Here is a 20,536-nt window from a genome sequence, read left to right on the forward strand (position 1 = left end):
GCCGCATCCGGCCCCTGGGCCTTAATTTGAGGACCCCTGTTGTAGAAAGTGGAAGAAAATAGAACTTTAGTAACAACCAAACTTGGGTGACATTATTCCTGTATATATGACTATCAGGATACCAGCCTAAATGTGTGCATGTGTAGAGGGAAATTGGGTCTTCCATGTCTTCTCTTAAGAAGCCAATTGTATCTTACATGTCATGTATGAAGCCAACACAAATCCACTGACACTTCATTTTTCCTTCTTCTGCAGAGGACTGGGGTGACCAGAAATGTCTCACTGACTTGCCTTACATCTGTAAACGTAGCAATAGAACCACCTTGCCATCAGTGCCCATGCCAACACCTGGCAGTTGTGCCCAGGGTTGGCATGAACTCAGCAATAAGGTACTGCTCCTTTGTCAGCATATATGTAACATCTATCTTAGAAGTCAGAGCGTTCGGGGAATTTCCAGTCTTGCTTCAATCTTCCAGGGAGGTCCTCCTCTCGGTCCCACTACCGTCTCAAGCGCGGTTGGTGGGGACGAGAGAGAGGGCCTTCTCAGTGGTGGCCCCCGCCTCTGGAATGCCCTTCCAAGGGAAATAAGACAGGCCCCATCCCTCCCTTCCTTTCGTAAGAGCTTGAACACCTGGTGGTTTCAACAAATATTTGAAAATTACCCGTTCTAACTCAGCCCTACACATTGTCAAATACGGCCGTATTCTTCCCACCAATTATCCAGATCATTTCCTCTAATCGGCCCCGGAATGAACAGCCACAGACCCGTACCTAATATTATTGTTGCCTGCCATAGCATTGGACTTAATTCCCGGGCCCCCTAGAATTTCTGGTCTTGCACAAATCTTGGCTCGGACCTTTAAATTTTTAAATTGCCTTGAACAGGCAGGATTCTTTTAATATGTGTGTTATGACGACAATTTTTATGCTTATATTTTGTTTTGTTAATCTTATGGTTATGTATGTTGTTTTTTACTTTGTATGTTTTGTGATGTTACCTGGGAACTGCTCTGAGTCCTCTTGGGGAGATAGAGTGATATATAAATAAAGTGTTGTTGTTATTATTATTATTATTATTATTATTATTATGGGATGGTGGGTGGAAAATAAGTCCTTCATGTGTCCTGGCTGCTTCAGAAAAAGGAAAGAAAATTCTTCAAATTTCAGGATGATTGTAGGGTGGGGAGCTTGCTCTCAAGCCAAGTTAGTTGTTAGCTTAAGTTAGTTGTTAGGGTAAACAACTGAAAGCTGGTGTTATGGAGGGGGTGAGGTGTCAAGCTGGGTCTCGCAAGGCTAGGACTCAAAGCCCAGCGAGGATTAAATGGATGAGAGTCACAGTCTCTCAGCTGATCTCATTAGATTCTTGTGGTTGCAACAAAAAAACGAAGCAATAAATCAAAAGAAAAATTAATGACAAAAAACCTTTCATTTCATTTCTTCTTTTTATCTATGCTATGAAGTGCTTTAGGATTCACAGCCAAGAGCAGGTGACATGGCCAGAAGCTAAGCGCAAGTGTGAGATTCAGGGGGGCATGTTGGCTACTGTCGCCAATCACCTGGAACAAGGTAAAGTTTATCCAAGATTTCTTTTGTTCACATGCAAATACATATGTACAGTGAGCCTTCAAGAGGCATTGGATGTGGATCTGCAATTTATTGTGACTATGGATTGTTGTGCCTCAAATAGTAAATGGTGGCAGCATGAACATGTGGAGTCACACTATTGCCATTTAAGAATATAAGGAAAGATTGCCCACATTTTTCTTTGCATCTGTGATGGATCCTGGAACTAGAGCGGACCCACTGTACACATGCAGATACAAACGACCACACAAATTAAACAAGTTGGGGTCCAGGTAGAAGTATTTGCTAAAGCAAGGAAATAGGAAAATGCAGTTTCTTTGGGCATGTGAGAGGTGTGCTGGCATCAGGCTTTTTTATGGGTCGAGTTATTTACCTGAGAATTGCCATCTTAAATAAGACCAATTGATTTGCTTTCAGCAAATCAGATCTCACAAGAGGTCACAAACATGACAAGATAATGACAACCGTCTTCTAATATATCATATGTTTGGAAAGCCGTCATTTAACTCTGTTTTCTTCCTATTAACAAGGTGTTTGAGGAGAAAAATTTGTGAAAACAAATTTATAATAATGTTTAAAATATTTATTTATTTATTTATTTACAGCCCACAGGCAATTCAGGGTGGTTTACAGGGCAACAATTCAATGCCCACAATACCATAAATACAATTAAAAACATTAACATATAATATAAAAACCATAATAAAATCAATAAAACCATAAATCATTAGCGTCTCCTTGTTAAAAACATTGTCCGGTCCCATCGTCTAGTCATGAAGCCCCCGGTGGCGCAATGGGTTAAAGCCCTGTGTCGGCAGGACAGGTCGCAGGTTCGAATCCAGGGAGACGTGGATGAGCTCTCTCTATCAGCTCCAGCTCCTCATGCGGGGACATGAGAGAAGCCTCCCACAAGGATGATAAAATCATCAAATCATCCAGGCGTCCCCTGGGCAACGTCCTTGCAGACGGCCAATTCTCTCACAACAGGATGCTCCTGACATGACAAAAATAATGTCTAGTCGTTCAATTTTCCTGTGTCAGTTACTCTGCATTTACAAATGCTTGCTCAAAAAGCTATGTCTTGAATGTTAAAAGGGAGGGGGACAATCTGATATCTCTAGGGAGGGCGTTCCATAACCTTTTTGTTACTTTTTATTCCTTTTGGTTACTTAGAAAGCAAAACTTAGGATTGATAAGAGAATGCCATAAAACTTGAAAAATTATTCAAAATGTCTTCAAAAATCCATTAAAATTTAATTTTTTTTAAAAAATTAACTAAACAATAAGTGGAAAATATTACTCCTTGCTTCAAAGGAAATCAACATATTATTTTTGAAATAGAAATTTGTTATGTCTTCCTTACATATTAAGAACAAAAGAAAAGATGAAAAAAAGAAGTGTCTAAATTAATTGTAATTTGTCAGTTCTGTCAATGTTCAGTAGCTAGGCATTTGTTTGTTCTCTTACTTGGGGGAGCTATTCATTTCTATTCTGAAACAAACCTAGTTATTGGTACCATTCTTTTGCATTGGACAATTGTGGAGTTGGGCAAAACTGAAAATTAGTATTATGATTGAGTTGTTGAAGACTTTCATGGCTGGAATCACTGGGTTGCTGTGAGTTTTCCGGGCTGTATGGCCATGTTCCAGGAATGCCACAAAAAAAAAATTGTTGGAGAGGTTGCCAGGCTGTAGGTACATATATACATATGTGGTGGCAATGTAAATATGTAAATGAATTTTGGGGGAAGGTATTTGGAGAAATAGAAGCTATAATAGATATGAAAATAGGAAAAAGTGCAAGCATTGCACTGTTGTCACTAAATAACGTTAAGAAATTGAAAAAAACAGAGAAAGATGCAATAGGTAATATGTTAACTGCAGCAAGATTACTGATAGCAAAGAATTGGAAAGGTAAAATAAATATACCAATTGAAGAATGGTATAAAGAACTATGGAAAATAGCAATAAATGATAAATTGACATGTAGGTTAAGAGTCAGGAAAGGGGTATGGAAGGAAAATGACTTTGATGAAGTTTGGAGAAAATTTATTGAGAACGGCTTAAAAGAAGTAGATGGAAAATTACCTCCACAAGAAGAAATGGTATTTTGGAACAAAACATGGAATGGACTAAAAGAAAGAGAACAAAAGAGATTAAGAGAATTTCCCCCAGAAAATTACCAATTGATGTTGCCCCAGGAGGTAATTCAATGGGAGATGCAAGAAAACCTACATGAATAAGGATCTCAGAATTTACTCCAATAATATCAACGGCATTAATTCCCAAATAAAAGAAATAGAATTTTTAATTTCTTAATACAAAAAAAATATGATCTGATCGCACTTCAAGAAATGCACATCGCAAACAAACATATAAAACACTTAACACATGAAAGACTGGGCAAATAATTTTATGCGTTATGCAACGAAAAGAAGAGAGGAGTAGTCCTTTATGCAAAAACATGGCTAACACTGAAACAAGTTTTTAAAGATAATAAAGATGTTGGTATCCTTATTGAAATAAACAATAAAAAAATACTGATTTGCAATATTTATTGTCCGAATGGTCCCAAACTGAATTTCATGAAAGATTTAAAAAGCAATATAGAAAGACATGAGTACGATGAATTAATAATATATACACTTATAGTTGATGTAATGAATTGAGGACGGAATATAAGAGTATTGAAGGTATTGATGTATTGATGCATTCTAAGAAAACTAATAAAAATATATTTAAAAAAAGAAGCATTCTCTCCTGATGCTTCACCCACATCAATGGCAGGCATCCTCAGATGTTGTGAGGTCTTTGGGAAACTAGGCAAGTGGGGTTTATATAAAGAGAATGCTTCTGGAACATTGCCATACAGCCTGGAAAACTCGTAGCAACACACTATTATGACTTCTCAGTCCTCCTTATAAGCACAGAGCCCCTATATTTCTCAAATAATGTCAAGCACTTTCCATTTCTTTGCTTCCTTCCCACAGCTTTCATAACCACTCTTCTCCCAAACATAACTTTTGACCTGTGGATTGGCTTCCATGATGCGAAGAAGGAATTCCAGTGGGTGGAGTCTGAACTGGTCCAATATGTCAACTGGGCTCCTGGTGAGCCATCTGGGTACAAAACATCCACTGCCAGTGACAACCCAGTAAGCTAAACCTTTGTGCTTCCCCCATCCAGGGACCATTATTAGGCAGAGCGAGGCAGCTGCTTCAGGCAGCAGATGCAAAGGGGTTGGGAGCAGAGCGATTTTGAATGAGCGTTATATGGAGAGTTTGAAGGGGCCCTATAAAACATTAGGTCCGGTCCTCTGAAAGAGTACAGGAATCATAGAATCATAGAGTTGGAAGAGACCCGGGGACAGCTCAACCCATTAGGCAAAATAAGCATTTGCAGTATAGTTGATTTTGCCCAGGGGTGCTCTTGAGGCGTTCTTGGGGGAAAATAGACCTTGATATATGTGAGTTGTAGTTACTAGAATGTATAGTTCACCTACAATCAAAGAGCATTCTGAACTCCACCAATGGTAGAATTGGGCCAAACTTCCCACACAGAACCCCCAAGACCAACAGAAAATACTGTGATTTCTGATGGTCTTTGGTGACCCTTCTGGTATCCCCTGACAACCCCCTTAGGTGTCCCGACCCCCAGGTTGGAATTGAACCAAATATGACACCCAGAACTCCCATGACGAACAGAAAATATATATCAGTGATTGGTGGGGGGGGGGGGATACTTCTTTGCTTACTCTTGAAAATTACCTAGGGCCGCCTCTGAAGAGACCTCATGGGCCATTCAGTTCAACCCCCTGCCAAGAAGCAGGAATATTGCATTCAAATCACCCCTGACAGATGGCCATCCGGCCTCTGCTTAAAAGCTTCCAAAGAAGGAGCCTTCACCACACAGAGTTCCACTGCTGAACGGCTCTCACAGTCAGGAAGTTCTTCCTAATGTTCAGATGGAATCTTCTTTCTTGTAGTTTGAAGCCATTGTTCCACGTCCTAGTCTCCAGGGCAGCAGAAAACAAGCTTGCTCCCTCCTCCCTGTGGCTTCCTCTCACATATTTATACAACTCTGTATAAATATGTGAGATATAGGAACTCTGGCTGGAGAATCTCCTGCAGGTAGCCTAGTTTTGAAGACACCCTTCATCTTTCTGGGCAATTGGATCAGCTGCCAAATTGCTCTTCTTGTCAAGACATTCCTTCTAATTTGCAGTCAAAATCTATTGTACTATTAATAGACCTGATTCTACCCTCTGTAGCAGGCATCCTCAAACTGCGGCCCTCCAGCTGTTTGGGCCTCCAACTCCCAGAAGTCCTAACGAGCTTGCTAAATTGTCAGGAATTCTGGGAGTTGAAGGCCCAAACAGCTGGAGGGCCGCAGTTTGGGGATGTCTGTTCTGTAGCATTGGAGAACAAACCTGTGACATCGTGAACACAGATGAGTGCCTTTGATCTTCTTGCTCCTGCTTCTTACAGACCAATTGTGCTGTAGTATGGCATGGCTCCCCATTCCTCTTCACTGGTCGTTGGGATGATAGGAACTGCCTGGAGGAGAAACATGGCTTCATCTGCCAGAGGAGCAAAGGTAATGTGGTGGGGTAGAATATGCAAAGAGGACAACGTTAGCTGGCCTACAGTTCTGTTTGTGCCACTGTTGCTCATACCTCCAGGATTTATCCTAGAACATGGTTAGAGAAAGAAGTCATGGTTGCTGTAATCTTTCCTCTGAAGGACTGATGTTTCTTTATAGAAGCAGGTAAGGACTGACAGCTGATGGAAGTGGCTGGTTGGAGAGAAGTTTTAATAAAATACATGTATAATGTTCTGAGAGTTCTATTAGATTAGACTTTTGATTTAAACTGATGCTGCTGTGCTAATTGATAATTATAAAACAAGAGTTGGGAAATAGCTTAAGTTTCCTTTTCTTGCTATAAGGGGAAACTTCAGTAAAGTTCTTCTGCAATGATCAGAACAACAGGTATCTATTTTAATCAGGATCGAATTTTACTGACGGTAGATTCCTGGCCCCTCAGCCATCAGACTGGAAAAAATCAACTTATATCCCCATACCAAAAAAGGGAAATGCGAAAGACTGCTCCAACTTCCGTACAGTGGCCCTTATTTCTCATGCCAGTAAGGTAATGCTCAAGATCCTGCAAGGAAGACTCCAGCAATACATGGAGAAAGAATTGCCAGATGTTCAAGCTGGGTTTAGAAAAGGCAGAGGAACGAGAGACCAGATTGCCAATATCCGCTGGATAATGGAGAAAGGCAGGGAGTTTCAGAAAAACATCTATTTCTGCTTCATTGACTATTCTAAAGCCTTTGACTGTGTGGATCATAATAAATTGTGGCAAGTTCTTGGTGGGATGGGCATCCCAAGCCACCTTGTCTCTCTCCCGAGGAATCTGTACAAGGACCAAGTAGCAACAGTCAGAACTGACCACGGAACAACAGACTGGTTCAAGATTGGGAAAGGCGTACGGCAAGGCTGCATACTCTCACCCAATCTTTTTAACTTGTATGCAGAACACATCATGCTTGAGGAATGCAAACCTGGGGTGAAAATTGGTGGAAGAAACCTTAACAACCTCAGATATGCAGATGACACCACTCTGATGGCCGAAAGCGAGGAGGAGCTGAGGAGCCTTCTAATCAAGGTGAAAGAAGAAAGCGCAAAAGCTGGGTTGCAGCTAAACATCAAAAAAACCAAGATTATGGCAACAAGAATGATTGACAACTGGAAAATAGAGGGAGAAAATGTGGAGATCGTGACAGACTTTGTATTTCTAGGCGCAAAGATTACTGCAGATGCAGACTGTGGCCAGGAAATCAGAAGACGCTTACTTCTTGGGAGGAGAGCAATGTCCAGTCTCGATAAAATCGTAAAGAGTAGAGACATCAGACTGGCAACAAAGATCCGCCTAGTCAAAGCCATGGTATTCCCTGTAGTAACGTACAGATGTGAGAGCTGGACCTTAGGGAAGGCTGAGCGAAGGAAGATAGATGCTTTTGAACTGTGGTGTTGGAGGAAAGTTCTGAGAGTGCCTTGGACTGCGAGAAGATCCAACCAGTCCATCCTCCAGGAAATAAAGCTCGGCTGCTCACTGGAGGGAAGGATACTAGAGACAAAGTTGAAGTACTTTGGCCACATCATGAGGAGACAGCAAAACCTAGAGAAGACAATGATGCTGGGGAAAGTGGAAGGCAAAAGGAAGAGGGGCCGACCAAGGGCAAGATGGATGGATGGCATCCTTGAAGTGACTGGACTGACCTTGAAGGAGCTGGAGGTGGTGACGGCCGACAGGGGGCTCTGGCGTGGGCTGGTCCATGAGGTCACGAAGAGTCGGAGACGACTGAACGAATGAACAACAACAACAGCTTTTCTACAATCTCCCAAAGGCCTGGGATTGCAGAAACCACAGCAAGGACAAGAGCTAGGAGCATTCCTGACTCCCCCTTAAAGCCCTGCTTAAGATAGTGGGTGGCGTACTCTTGCGCTAGTTCGTAACTCAATTCTCTGTGACAATGGTTCTGACTGTGACAATGGTTCCTTATCAGAGTTTACTTTTCAGTTCGCATTAGCAACTTTTAATTACAATCCAGCAAGCAGGTAGTTAGTCATTGCAGGCCTTAATATTATTAACTCCATCCATTTTGCAAAAAATCAACCGAGTGATGGCTTGTATCTCAAAAACCTCATAAATTGGTTTGCTTGTAAGTCACGTTTTCACTGTATACTTATATATCACATAAAAATGTCTTGGGCAAAAAGATGTTGCAAGTTGAAAGAATTTAAGAAGTCCTGCTGTAAAGGAATGTTGCAAGGGTGTCCTGATTTTAATTCTAAAGAGCTTTGATCTTCTTTCCCCACCCCTGCTCTAGATCCTACCCTAAATCCTTCCCCAGCAACCTTTTCCCCTGCTCCCAACACCACCCTTTTATATCTGAACCGGACTTACCGCATCCTCAAGAAGCCGCTCAAGTGGCACGACGCTGTGCTTCTCTGTGAGAGCCTCAACGCAAGTCTGGTGAATGTGATGGAGCCATATACCCAGGCCTACCTCACCCAAGCCATCAGCAGTGTGCGTGCCCCGCTCTGGATTGGCCTGTCCAACGAAGAGGTGAGACACCTGTGAGGCCAAGGCATGGGGAAGGCTGGGCTGGTCCTGCTGTGCTGAAAGGCAAAGCCCCCTGCTTCAGTCAGCACTAAGAAGTGGGGGACAAGCAAAGGCAGAAATTGTATTTATTTATTTATTTGCTTTACTTCTATACCGCTGTTCTCAGCCTGGAGGCGACTCACAGCGGTTCACAACACACAGGAAACAGCAAAATTCAATGCATCAATATAAAAAAACAAAGAGATTTTTACAAGTGCCAACTTTGCTGGCTTGGGGGTTTTGTTTTGAGGAAAACTGAAAATATATCACCTGGAGGTGAAGTTTAAATGTTTTCTATGACTGCATCGACACTGTAGAATTAATGCAGTGTGATACTGGCCATGGCCCAGTTCTATTTTGTAGGGAATGCTAAAGACTGGGTAAAACTACTCCCATGATTCCATAGCACTGAGCCATAGCAGCTAAAGTGGTGCCAAACTGCATTAATTTTACAGTGTAGCTACACCCTGAGTTACAGTCAGTGGCCAGAGTTTCAAAAGATGAATGTATGTAAGGTTCACTTAAAAGTGAGTCCAAGCTTGGCAGCCAGAATCAGAGTTTCATATTGATTGACGGGGGGAAAAAGAAAGAAAGAAATGTAATTATATAACCCATTAACAAGAATGCCTAGAAGTAATTTAAAGTTCCCCTAATTCAAAGCAGATTCCTTTTCAGATAATAATGGATATTTGGCAAATAAACTTGTGTTGTTGTAGGTTTTTCCGGGCTATATGGCCATGTTCTAGAGGCATTTTCTCCTGATGTTTCGCCTGCATCTGTGGCAAGCATCCTCAGAGGTAGTGAGGTCTGTTGGAACTAGGAAAATGGGTTTATATATCTGTGGAATGACCAGGGTGGGACAAAGGACTTTTGTCTGCTGGAACTAGGTGTGAATGTTTCAACTGACCACCTTGATTAGCATTTAATGGCTTGGAAGTGCCTGAGGGGAATCTTTTGTTGGGAGTAATTTGATGTGCCTGATTCTTTACTCTCTGTTGTTTTGCTGTTGTAATTTTTGAGTTTTTTAATACTGGTAGCCAGATTTTGTTCATGTTCATGGTTTCTTCCTTTCTGTTGAAATTGTCCACATTCTTGTGGATTTCAGTGGCTTCTCTGTGTAGTCTGACATGGTGGTTGTGACCCACCCACCCGCCACCAACAAAAGATTCCCCCCAGGCACTTCCAAGCCATTAAATGCGAATCAAGGTGGTCAGTTGAAACATTCACACCTAGCTCCATCAGACAAAAGTCCTTTGTCCCACCCTGGTCATTCCAACAGATATATAAACCCATTTTCCTACTTCCAACAGACCTCACTACCTCTGAGGATGCTTGCCATAGATGCAGGCGAAACGTCAGGAGAAAATGCCTCTAGAACATGGCCATATAGCCCGGAACAACCTACAACAACCCAGTGATTCCGGCCATGAAAGCCTTCGACAATACAAATAAACTTGTATTTTGAGCTGCAGGTGGTTGTTTAATTTAATTCATCGTGGATGCTGATGTGAAGCAGTGGTACTTTTTAATTCCTGTGCACATTTGTACACATAACATAATACATAATGTATCTGAAATCCTACATCAGAGTATAGTTCTACCCACCCAGTTCCACATCTTTTCCTGCTCCTTGTAGATGTCAAGCTCTGCAGTTGTGTTCCTGCAGAGGGAGCAAGGAAGAGGATTTAGGCCAGTGATTCTCAACCTTTGGGTACCCAGATGTTTTGGCTTTCTAGTCCCAGAAATCCTAACATTTGGTAAACTGGCTGGGATTTCTGGGAGTTGTAGACCAAAACACCTGGGGACCCACAGGTTGAGAACCACTGATTTAGGCAATTGAGTAGTATTTAGACTCTACTCAGTGGTGGAGGTTGTGATGGGGAGAAATAAGGATATGCTTCCAAACAAAGCACACCTGTTTCCTTCCCCCGAGAAGCCATAGGCATTCATATCTTCATGGTCTGAATTGTTTCCACCACTTCTCATCACTAAAAAGCAGCAGAAGTAGCTTGCTCCAGGGCTTGACACCTGCTTACAATGTTAATGAGAGGATTTGAGAGCAAGGGGAAGAGAATAGTATAGAATGTTTGTGTCACTAATAGAATGCCAGAGTGTGTGTTTTATTTTTTAATGGTCTCAACGCAATTTTTGGAAACAATATTCCTTAAATCCTATTATGGGCCTTTTTGCTTGTTGTTGTTGTTGTTATTGTTGGGGGTCAAATGACTGGAAAGAAACTGGATGGAAAGGCAGCTGAAAACGGAATATTCTCCCTATTACTCCCTGCGGCCCCAACCCACCTCTTTTAGATCCAGGAGATGTCCTTTTTTTCAAATAGGAAACACTCCTGGTTTTGAAGAAAGACTTTTAATTGGCCTTAAACAAGCGGGAAGAATTGTTCCTTTTTAGCGCCTATCTGGCATGGGGGCTTATCATCTATATAAATAAAAATGTAATGTTCATTTGTGGGATTAACATAACTCAAAAACCACTGGACGAATTGCCACCAAATCTGGCCACAAGACACCGACTAACCCAATGAGTGACCATCACTCAAAAAATTGAGTTTGTCATTTGGGAATTGTAGTTGCTGGGATTTATTGTTAATCTACAATCAAAGAGCATTCTGAACTCCACCAATGATGGAATTGAACCAAACGTGGCACAGAGGACTCCCATGACCAACAGAAAACACTAGAAGGGTTTGGTGGACATTGACATTGAGTTTGGGAGTTGTAGTACACCTACATCCAGAGAGCACTGTGGACTCAAACAATGATGGATCTGGACCATACTTGGCACAAATATTCCATATGCCCAACTAGGAACACAGATGGAGCTTGGGAGAAATAGAGCTTGACATTTGGGAGTTGTAGTTACTGGGATTTATAGTTCACCTACGATCAAAGAGCATTCTGAACCCCACCAATAATAGAATTGGAGCAAACTTCCCACACAGAACCCCTATGACCAATAGAAAATACTTATGGCCATCCAGTCCAACTCCCTTCACCAGGGTAAGAAAACGTAATCAAATACTGTTTACCCACAAGCATCAAGAAATTACATATATTAGAAACCAAGACTTTCTTATTATTTTATTTTCCAGATCACCAGATTGGGCCACAGCAACGCGTGGCAGGAGACAGCTAGTGTTAAAATAAATTAAATGAGATTATTGCAGGCATGTTGTGGTCTGCAGTTGGACTCTGAGAGTCCCAGGCAGACTACAGACTGCAGTTGGCCTACCTCTGATATACTGCGACCATGTTTTGAACCAAATTGGGTGCAACATGCCCCCCCCCCCAATTATTACACGCATCACCCTGCAGATTCTGAATATGAACTACCCTTGTGTATCTCTTTGGCCTAATTAGTGGATCTTTTATTTGCATTGGTTGCTTTTAGGGACGGCGGAGCTATGTGTGGTTCACAGAGGAGAGCCTTTCCTACTCGAACTGGCAGGATGGAGAACCACAACAACTTATAGGATGCACGTACATGGATGTAGATGGGACATGGAGAACGACCAGCTGTGATTCCAAGCTGCAAGGGGCCATCTGCAAGATGAATGAAGGTGAAGTATATGCACAGGAACTTAACAGAGACAGGAGAGGAGGTGAAAGAGAGGGGAGCATTCTCTCCCTGTCAGCTTGAATGAAGAGCTCAGAAATGCTGACTTACCCAGAATTCCTTTTTAAGGACCCATTTCTTCTCACAAGTGGAGCTACAATGGGAGCTGTCCTAAATCGGTGGAGGATTCTTCCTGGATCCCTTTTCGGAATCATTGCTATGCCTTCCACATGGAAGCTGTGATAGGCCAGAAAGAAGCTATGAAGAGGTGTCAGAAAGGTAAATATTTCTGAAAGGTGCATCTTCTGTGTAGTACTATTGTGGGCATAATGTGAATACGATCTACCGTCCAGAATATAATTTCCAACATTTCTGACTTTGAATATGTCTACATCAGCCCTATTTATCTTTTTTTAGCGGGAGGTGGGTTGCCTTTGCTTTGTCTCTGCCTTTGCTTTTATTCATTCTATTTACTCTTTCATGCATTCTTCCATTCTTTCTTTGGTGTAGTATGGATTGCTGCCTACCTATTCCTTCAGTTAGGTAGTTGGACAGCTACTTAGATGAGAAAACAGAAAATACCAAGGCCTTGAGAGCATGATGCATTCTATCATGGAGAATAACTAAATCAGTGGGTAGAAAGCAATATCCTTCCCAATAATAATAATAATAATAATAGTTATTATTATTATTATTATTATTATTTATATACCGCTCTATCTTCCCGAGGGGACTCAGAGCGGTCCCCAGGTAACATCACTAAACATACATCTCCAAACCATTCCAATGTGCTGCAAAAAGTCTTTAATAACTGCAAAAATTAGACTGTGATCACATATAGTCCATAGATCACACTTTACCCACACTATAGTAAACATATTGCCTGGCATCTCATTAGTGACACACTCACTTTTAAGCTAAGCTTATATATTAATGTATTTATTTTGGCCCCTGCAGAGTTTGATGTTCTCTCTCTGCAGTGACCAAAGCTCCAAAGGGAGGAATAGGATTGAAATCCCTATCCTGCCGGATGGAGAGAGAGGTGGGATGGGGGTTGCAGAAATTGCTGTTCTCTATCCCAACCGCTACTGTTATGGCTCCGGAGGGAGATAAGAGCAGCCAACTTCTGCTGAACTTAATCTACACCCCAAATTCCAACCTCTTTGCCTTGTGTTTTATGTCTTTTAAAATGGTAAACCTAAGGGCAAAGGAATGTCAAATGACCCTGAGGGAACAACACCTTCAGGAGCAGTATGGTAGATTCAGTTTTGGTAAATACAGTTAGTTCTGCATATGGAACGGCTGTGCTGAACTGTGTCATGCAAAATTGCATCTGTTGTGTGCACATGTATGAGTTTTTCAAAATAGATTGCATGAGTTTGAGAGGAAGCATGTGTATTTGTTTCAGGTTAGTAAACATGAATCAGGTTACTTTATTTTAAATGTGAGCAAGATGAAATTCTTGACCATCTTATGCTATGTTATATATATCGTAGATCCATATAGTATATGAGGAATCCATTTTAAGACTATGCATGCAATATGATTTTTATGTATAATCCAGAATCCTATTTTGCTTACTTGAAATTACACACAATGGCTATATGATTGTGTAACTAATGTTATTGTATTGTTGAAGGCTTTCATGGCCGGAATCACTCAGTTCTTGTGGGTTTTTTCGGGCTATATGGCCATGTTCTAGAGGCATTTCTCCTGACGTTTCGCCTGCATCTATGGCAAGCATCTTCAGAGGTCTGCTGGAGCTGGGAAAAAGGGGTTTATATATCTGTGGAATGACCAGGGTGAGACAAAAGGCTTTTGTAAGTTGGGCTAGGTGTGAATCTTTTCAACTGACCACCTTGATTAGCATACAATGGGCTGACAGTGCCTGGAGCAAACTCTTCTTGAAAGGTGATTAGATGTCCCTGCCTGTTTTTCTCTCAGAGAGAAAAACAGGCAGGGACATCTAATCACCTTTCAAGAAGAGTTTGCTCCAGGCACTGTCAGCCCATTGTATGCTAATCAAGGTGGTCAGTTGAAAAGATTCACACCTAGCCCAACTTACAAAAGCCTTTTGTCTCACCCTGGTCATTCCACAGATATATAAACCCCTTTTTCCCAGCTCCAGCAGACCTCTGAAGATGCTTGCCATAGATGCAGGCGAAACGTCAGGAGAAATGCCTCTAGAACATGGCCATATAGCCCGAAAAACCCACAAGAACTGACTAATGTTATTGTTTTTATTGTGTATTTATGGTTTTATATTGTCGTTACATTGTGATATTGTGGCATCAAATTGTTGCCAGTGTTAGCCGCTCTGAGTCCCCCCTTAGTGGGGAGGTAGAAATGTTGTAAATAAATAAATAAATGATATTGTCGAAGGCTTTCATGGCCGGAATCACTGGGTTGTTGTAGGTTTTTTCGGGCTGTATGGCCATGTTCTAGAGGCATTCTCTCCTGATGTTTCGCCTGCATCTATGGCAAGCATCCTCAGAGGTAGTGAGGCGTCCTCACTACCTCTGAGGATGCTTGCCATAGATGCAGGCAAAACGTCAGGAGAGAATGCCTCTAGAACATGGCCATATAGCCCGAAAAAACCTACAACAACCCAAATAAATAATAAATATTGTCTTGTACTTCCAGCAAAGCATACCATAGAATTGCACTGGAGAATTTAAACAGATTCCCAGATAAGTGATTGCTCTTAAGCTTTCTATGGCCAACTTCCAGTGGATATAGAATCTTCCTGGAGGCCAAGTGAGAACATTTCTTCAGATGTTACTGGGCCCTCCAATGCAATTTTATGATATTCAAAGCTCTTTATGTATAACTGAAGACATATTAAACAAGCTTGCATAACTTTCAAGCCTATTGCCAATATTTTGTAGATATGTGTATTTTTTATATCTATGTGTGCATGTTTATACGCACACTTACACGTACAGTCAGGCATGCTGATATACAGACAAGAGATGTCTTGGAGGAAAGGAATTAGATCTACTGTATCTTGTGAAAACTGGACATGGCCTGAGATGACTGAAACCAGAAGAAAATGTGTGCCAATGATATGTTTTTATGTGCAAACACTAAAGTCGGGGTGACACATGCAAATTCCACTGCCTTTTTGTTTGCATTTTCGGTTTGTATTTTCAGTTTTACTCTATTGTAATTTGTTGTTTGGGCTTGGCCTCATGTAAGCCGCTCCGAGTTCCCATTGGGGAGATGGTGGCGGGGTATAAATAAAGATTATTATTATTATTATTATTATTATTATTATTATTATTTCTAGAATGTTCTTCTCTTTCCAGAATGCTATCTGGGTAGAGTACAAGACATTAACAGCGTGGAGGTCAAAAGTTCACAGGTTTCTTATGGTACATTCATCTAGATATCACAGTTGTTCAAGATGTAGTCTTCCCCTCCAGTATCTGTGTTAAGAGTCGAATCAATAAAATGCAGCCCATCATTTCTCTTGTCTCATAGTGCTTGCCTGACCCCATCCACCCATGAATCAGAAGCATGTGAACATGTGTTTTTATGACAAAATGTGCATATGACAAGGATATGTTTCTCAATGGTATAATGCAACAGCAGCTGAGAATCACTCAAAGTGAAGTGTAAACTTGTGAGCAAGCTGTGCTCTTCTTGCCTTATTGACCTTTCAGGGTGGTGTATCTCTTTCCTCTCCCATCCCCACAGTTGGAGGCTCAGTGCTGTCCATCCTGGATGAGATGGAGAACGTCTTCATTTGGGAGCATCTGCAATATTCTGGGGGACAGTCCAAAGGAGCCTGGCTGGGGATGGCCTTTAACCCCAAAGGTACATGAATGTTCTTCTGCATTGATTGTCACATTTTTAATTGTACAACAGGACAAAAAAGAAGTGTGGAGAGTGGTACTGTATGTGTAGATTATCTGTAAACTGAGGAGCGGTCAAGTCTCCCAACAAGCTAACTTTTACATGGATATGGGCCAGTTTCATTCTAGTTAGGTGAATGATCTGTAACAGTGTGGTCACAAATATAAGCTGATGAATGTTTAAAAAATAATAGTGTCATGAATGACTTTTCAATGACATTGAAGCATAGGTTCTTTTTATGGCAATTTCCAGTGTGAGAAGGTATATCAGATTATAGAAAAACATTTAGACAAAGAATGACATTGGACATACAGACATACAGATTCTATACAACTACATTGGATTTACAATTACATTGGTTAACAAACAAACAAAGGGAAGTTATATTTTCACTCAGCATTCACACACATGTACATGCATTCATCCACATGCATCCAAATATTACCATATCATTTTCTTCCTCCTTGGAGAAGCACCCTGTAATAAGGATTAAGGAACGAGGGGTCCCTTAACACATGTGTGTGACAGGACTTTGCATGAGGGAATGACTAATGATGTGAGAGACCGATGATACTGGTAGATTTTTGCCGCCACCACCTCAATTTTATTGTTTGAGGAAACAAAGGTGTGAATGTATTTGAGGTAATATGCACCCAAGGCTTCTGGTTCTTCTTTTTGGGCTCCTTTGCTTGCTGACTGGACTATAAAGAGGTTTAGGCTGACTTGGTTTCGCTAAGTATGACAGACCGAGGCAGACACCAGTTAACAATGAACTAATAACAGGTTTATTGAACTTTAAGAAGATGGCAACTCATAAAATGAGCGGTACACACGTGTATCTTTGTTACTGAGGCTTAGGCTTACTAGACATAAAGTTTCTACAGAAGGAGTAGCTTTTACTTGAAGTGAGTTCCCTTCTCCACACTATTCAACTCTCTGAAACAGTGTAGTTCTAAGATCAGTCCCCCTGGCTGTCTTACAGAGTAGCCAGACTTTCACCAGTCTACTCTCCACTATAGGGCAATAAGCTTACTTGTATTTTCTCCCAAATACAAGCTGACAAGTCTTCTCACTGACCCCCTTAGTACAGTAATACTGAAGCTCTTGTCCTTTTCCTATTCCCTAACAGTTCCACTCACTCAAAAGCTTCCTTCTCCCTGTCTAAAATACTTCTTCTCTGTTGAAATCCTACTTCTCTTTCTGCGTGTTAGAATCCTTCTCTCTGTCTCTATTAGACCCTTCTCCCCCTCCTGTCAGAAGTGACAGCCTTTTTCACTCTCACCCAACTCCTCCCCTTGGTGCTTAACCCAATCAGGAGTTGGCTGACTCCTCCCCTCTCCCAAGATGTCAGCTATTTCTAAGCTGCCCTACCAAGATGGAGACCCAGCCTACTGACTCTCAGGCTTCGGCCTAGCCAGCAAAGGTTAGAATCTATTACACACCCGTTAGGCCAGACCCTGCTTTCCTGCAGCCTGCCAACCTATAGTTCCATTACTCCATAACTTTGAAACGCTGAAATGCCAAAACTTCTTTCCCTAAGCGCAATGCCAAGGACCAGATCTCTGTTTTGCATACAGCAGAACCTGATTCCCGGCACAAAATCTAAGACTCCAAAAGCTCACTTCTTCCTCTTCCCTTGAGAAAGAAGCCCCAAAGTGATCAGACTGCTCCTGTGCAAATCTGCTACTCTCCATAGGTACACTATCTCTCTCCTTCCTATGGAGCAAAGCATAGTGGATGAACCATACTCTTTGGTTCTGTCACACTTTGAGCATTATTAGACTGAGTCTTTTATAGGAATATTCTGTTGAGGTAGGCCCAAAGTTGTAAATTAATGATAGACGTCTTCCATCCTGGATCCATCTCAGTTTCCTGGCCAGATGTTGACTCTTCTTGATTGGTGTTGATCTTATGTTGACTTCCTTCTTAACTTAAGGAATGTTGCAAACATTTCCTTAACATGAAAGAACCATTGTCACAGTTCTTATCAATACTCATTAGCAAGTTTCAGCAAGCAAGTAGTTAGTCATTGCAGGCCTTAATATCATACTGGTGTTTCCCAAATTATTAGCTCCATTCATACATCCTTCCATTCTTCCATTCATTCCCACACATCATATTAAATTCACATTTATCAAATCTGCACATTGAATTTCTTATTACAATAGGTTCCTGCTCAGTGTGGTTTAGAATCAATAGTTGGAATTATGAAGGCTTAGGGATAGTGCCAAATCTTCATGAAACATGATGGAGCTGAAGGAAGAAGAATTTTCTAGGTGGAGTCATTTGAAGGACCAGGAGACCACTGGGAATGGTTAGATTGGAATAACAAATAATCATAAATGGGGATGCATCATGTGTAAGAGTAAAGAGAAAAGGAGAACAAAAATGAGGACCTTGTCCTGCATTTGGGACCAGTAGGAAAGTGTAATCATTTCATAGATGTGTCCAAAACAACCAAGACAAATGGTTTTGACAGTAGGTGGCTAGAGTAGGTGAGAAGATTCAGGATTCTAGTTAGAGAGCAGTAGATGAGAGAGGCGATTGTAGTTCTTGAGAGGATGAAACCATTCTGCTGAGAGGTCAGAGAGGAAGGGGCATGTTTTTCTGACATTGTAAAGAGAGGAACATTATTTTGTGACAAGAAATTTGTCAGACGTGCTAGAAAATTCAGGAAATTCTATTCTGCACTTAGCCAGTTGACAGCATCTTACTAGAGATGTTTCTACTGTGCTTCTTTATGGTTCTTCTTTGCTGTTTTTATTTTAGTTTCTTGTGGGATGGTTTTTGGTGAGGGATGGAGTTTTATATAACCGGATTTTGCAAGTCTGATCACTGTTAAGTCAAAAAACTTGCACACTGTAAACATAGATGCCTTGAAGAACCAAAAGGCAAGATGTAAAAACGAAAAAGCTATCTCTGTACTAATCCCTAGGATCTCTGCCTGGGAGGCCAGAAAAACAACATACACAGCAGGCTTCCCTTATCAGCAGCATGCACAAACTCTTGCACAAGATAAAGCTCCCAAAGTGAATCATTCTTCCTTTTTTATTGAATTTATATCCTACTCCCCCCCCCCACCAAATGGGATTCAAGGCAGCTTACAATAATTTTTAAAGATGTGACTAAAACATTAACATACAAGGGTTAAAAAAGAATTATGTGTCACCATTATTTAAAGCATTTTTGAAGACAAAAAACACTCAAAGCATATTTAAAACATAGTTTTAATAAAATACTTGAAAAATAGCACGCTACAGATCCATAATTAAAATTTAAATGGTTGACTAAAAAAAAAGTCACTTACCGGCAGAAAGAGACCAAGATAGGGGTCAACTGGGTCTTTCATGGAAGGGAGTTATTTATTTGTTCATTTATTTATTTATTTAGAGCTTTTATAACCCGGTCTTCTTGACCTCTGAAGAGGGACTCAGGCCGGTTCACAACAAAAGATTCATAGACAATAGTATAAAAACATCACAACCTCATAATACACGAATCCATAAAATACATTAAAATACAATCATATAATTACATAAGGCCAGGTCTGCAGTCTAGGAGCAGCTATGGAGAAGATTCCTTCCCAAGTGTTCAGTCTCCTCACATATGAAGATCCAAGCCATGCAAGGCTTTAAAGATCAGAAGTAGGACTTTGAATTCTGCCCAGAAATAGGCCAAGATGCAATGTAGCTGTTTCACCAGGGGAGTCACATAATCCCCATACCCAGCCCCAGTCAAAAGCCTGGACCCACTGAAGTTTCCAGGTGCAGCCCTATATAGACTGCATTACCTTAGTACAAACAGCTCCACTGGCTTCCAATAAGTTTCCGGTCCCAATTCAAGGTGCAGGTTATTACCTATAAAGCCCTAAACTGTTCGGGACCTGTTTATCTCCGTAATCCCATCTTCCCCTATGACCCTTGAGATCATCCGGGGAGGCACTGCTCTCTCTCCCTCTGCCGTCTCAAACACAGTTGGTGGAGACGAGGGAAAGGGCCTTCTTAGTGGTGGCCCCCCAGCTCTGGAACTCCCTCCCTAGGGAGATAAGTCAGGTTCCTACTTTGTCATCTTTCTGGAGACAATTAAAAACCTGGATGTTCCCCCCCCCCTCCACACCTCCCCCCCCCCGATATCTTTCAATATTATATATTGTATATTTTGCAAAACCTTAATAAAATTTATGAAAAAAACCCCTGGATGTTCCTGTGTGGTTTTGATTAAGGAGTCCACCAGTAATTTTCCTGTCCCTAGTTTAACTTCAGCACTTTACGTTAGCCCTCTTATTGTCCACCTCAACACTTTTGATGACACTATTCCCAGCTCTGTCTACTTGATTGATGCACATTCCTTG

At 41.3% G+C, this 20,536-nt stretch overlaps 1 protein-coding gene across 1 annotated transcript in view; it reads left to right on the plus strand.

Annotated features, from left to right (window-relative positions):
• MRC2 (mannose receptor C-type 2) overlaps positions 1 to 20,536 on the plus strand; it is a 97,421-nt gene that overhangs the window by 68,610 nt on the left and 8,275 nt on the right. The window contains exons 20-27 of the mRNA XM_060781295.2: positions 256 to 389; positions 1,461 to 1,566; positions 4,574 to 4,737; positions 6,071 to 6,179; positions 8,480 to 8,718; positions 12,163 to 12,331; positions 12,457 to 12,606; positions 16,027 to 16,146. Of these exons, the coding sequence (XP_060637278.2) occupies positions 256 to 389; positions 1,461 to 1,566; positions 4,574 to 4,737; positions 6,071 to 6,179; positions 8,480 to 8,718; positions 12,163 to 12,331; positions 12,457 to 12,606; positions 16,027 to 16,146 (1,191 nt within the window). The remainder of the gene's footprint in view (positions 1 to 255; positions 390 to 1,460; positions 1,567 to 4,573; positions 4,738 to 6,070; positions 6,180 to 8,479; positions 8,719 to 12,162; positions 12,332 to 12,456; positions 12,607 to 16,026; positions 16,147 to 20,536) is intronic.

The sequence above is a fragment of the Anolis sagrei genome, chromosome 6 (genome assembly GCF_037176765.1).
Source record: "Anolis sagrei isolate rAnoSag1 chromosome 6, rAnoSag1.mat, whole genome shotgun sequence".
In the NCBI taxonomy this organism is placed as follows: domain Eukaryota; kingdom Metazoa; phylum Chordata; class Lepidosauria; order Squamata; family Dactyloidae; genus Anolis; species Anolis sagrei.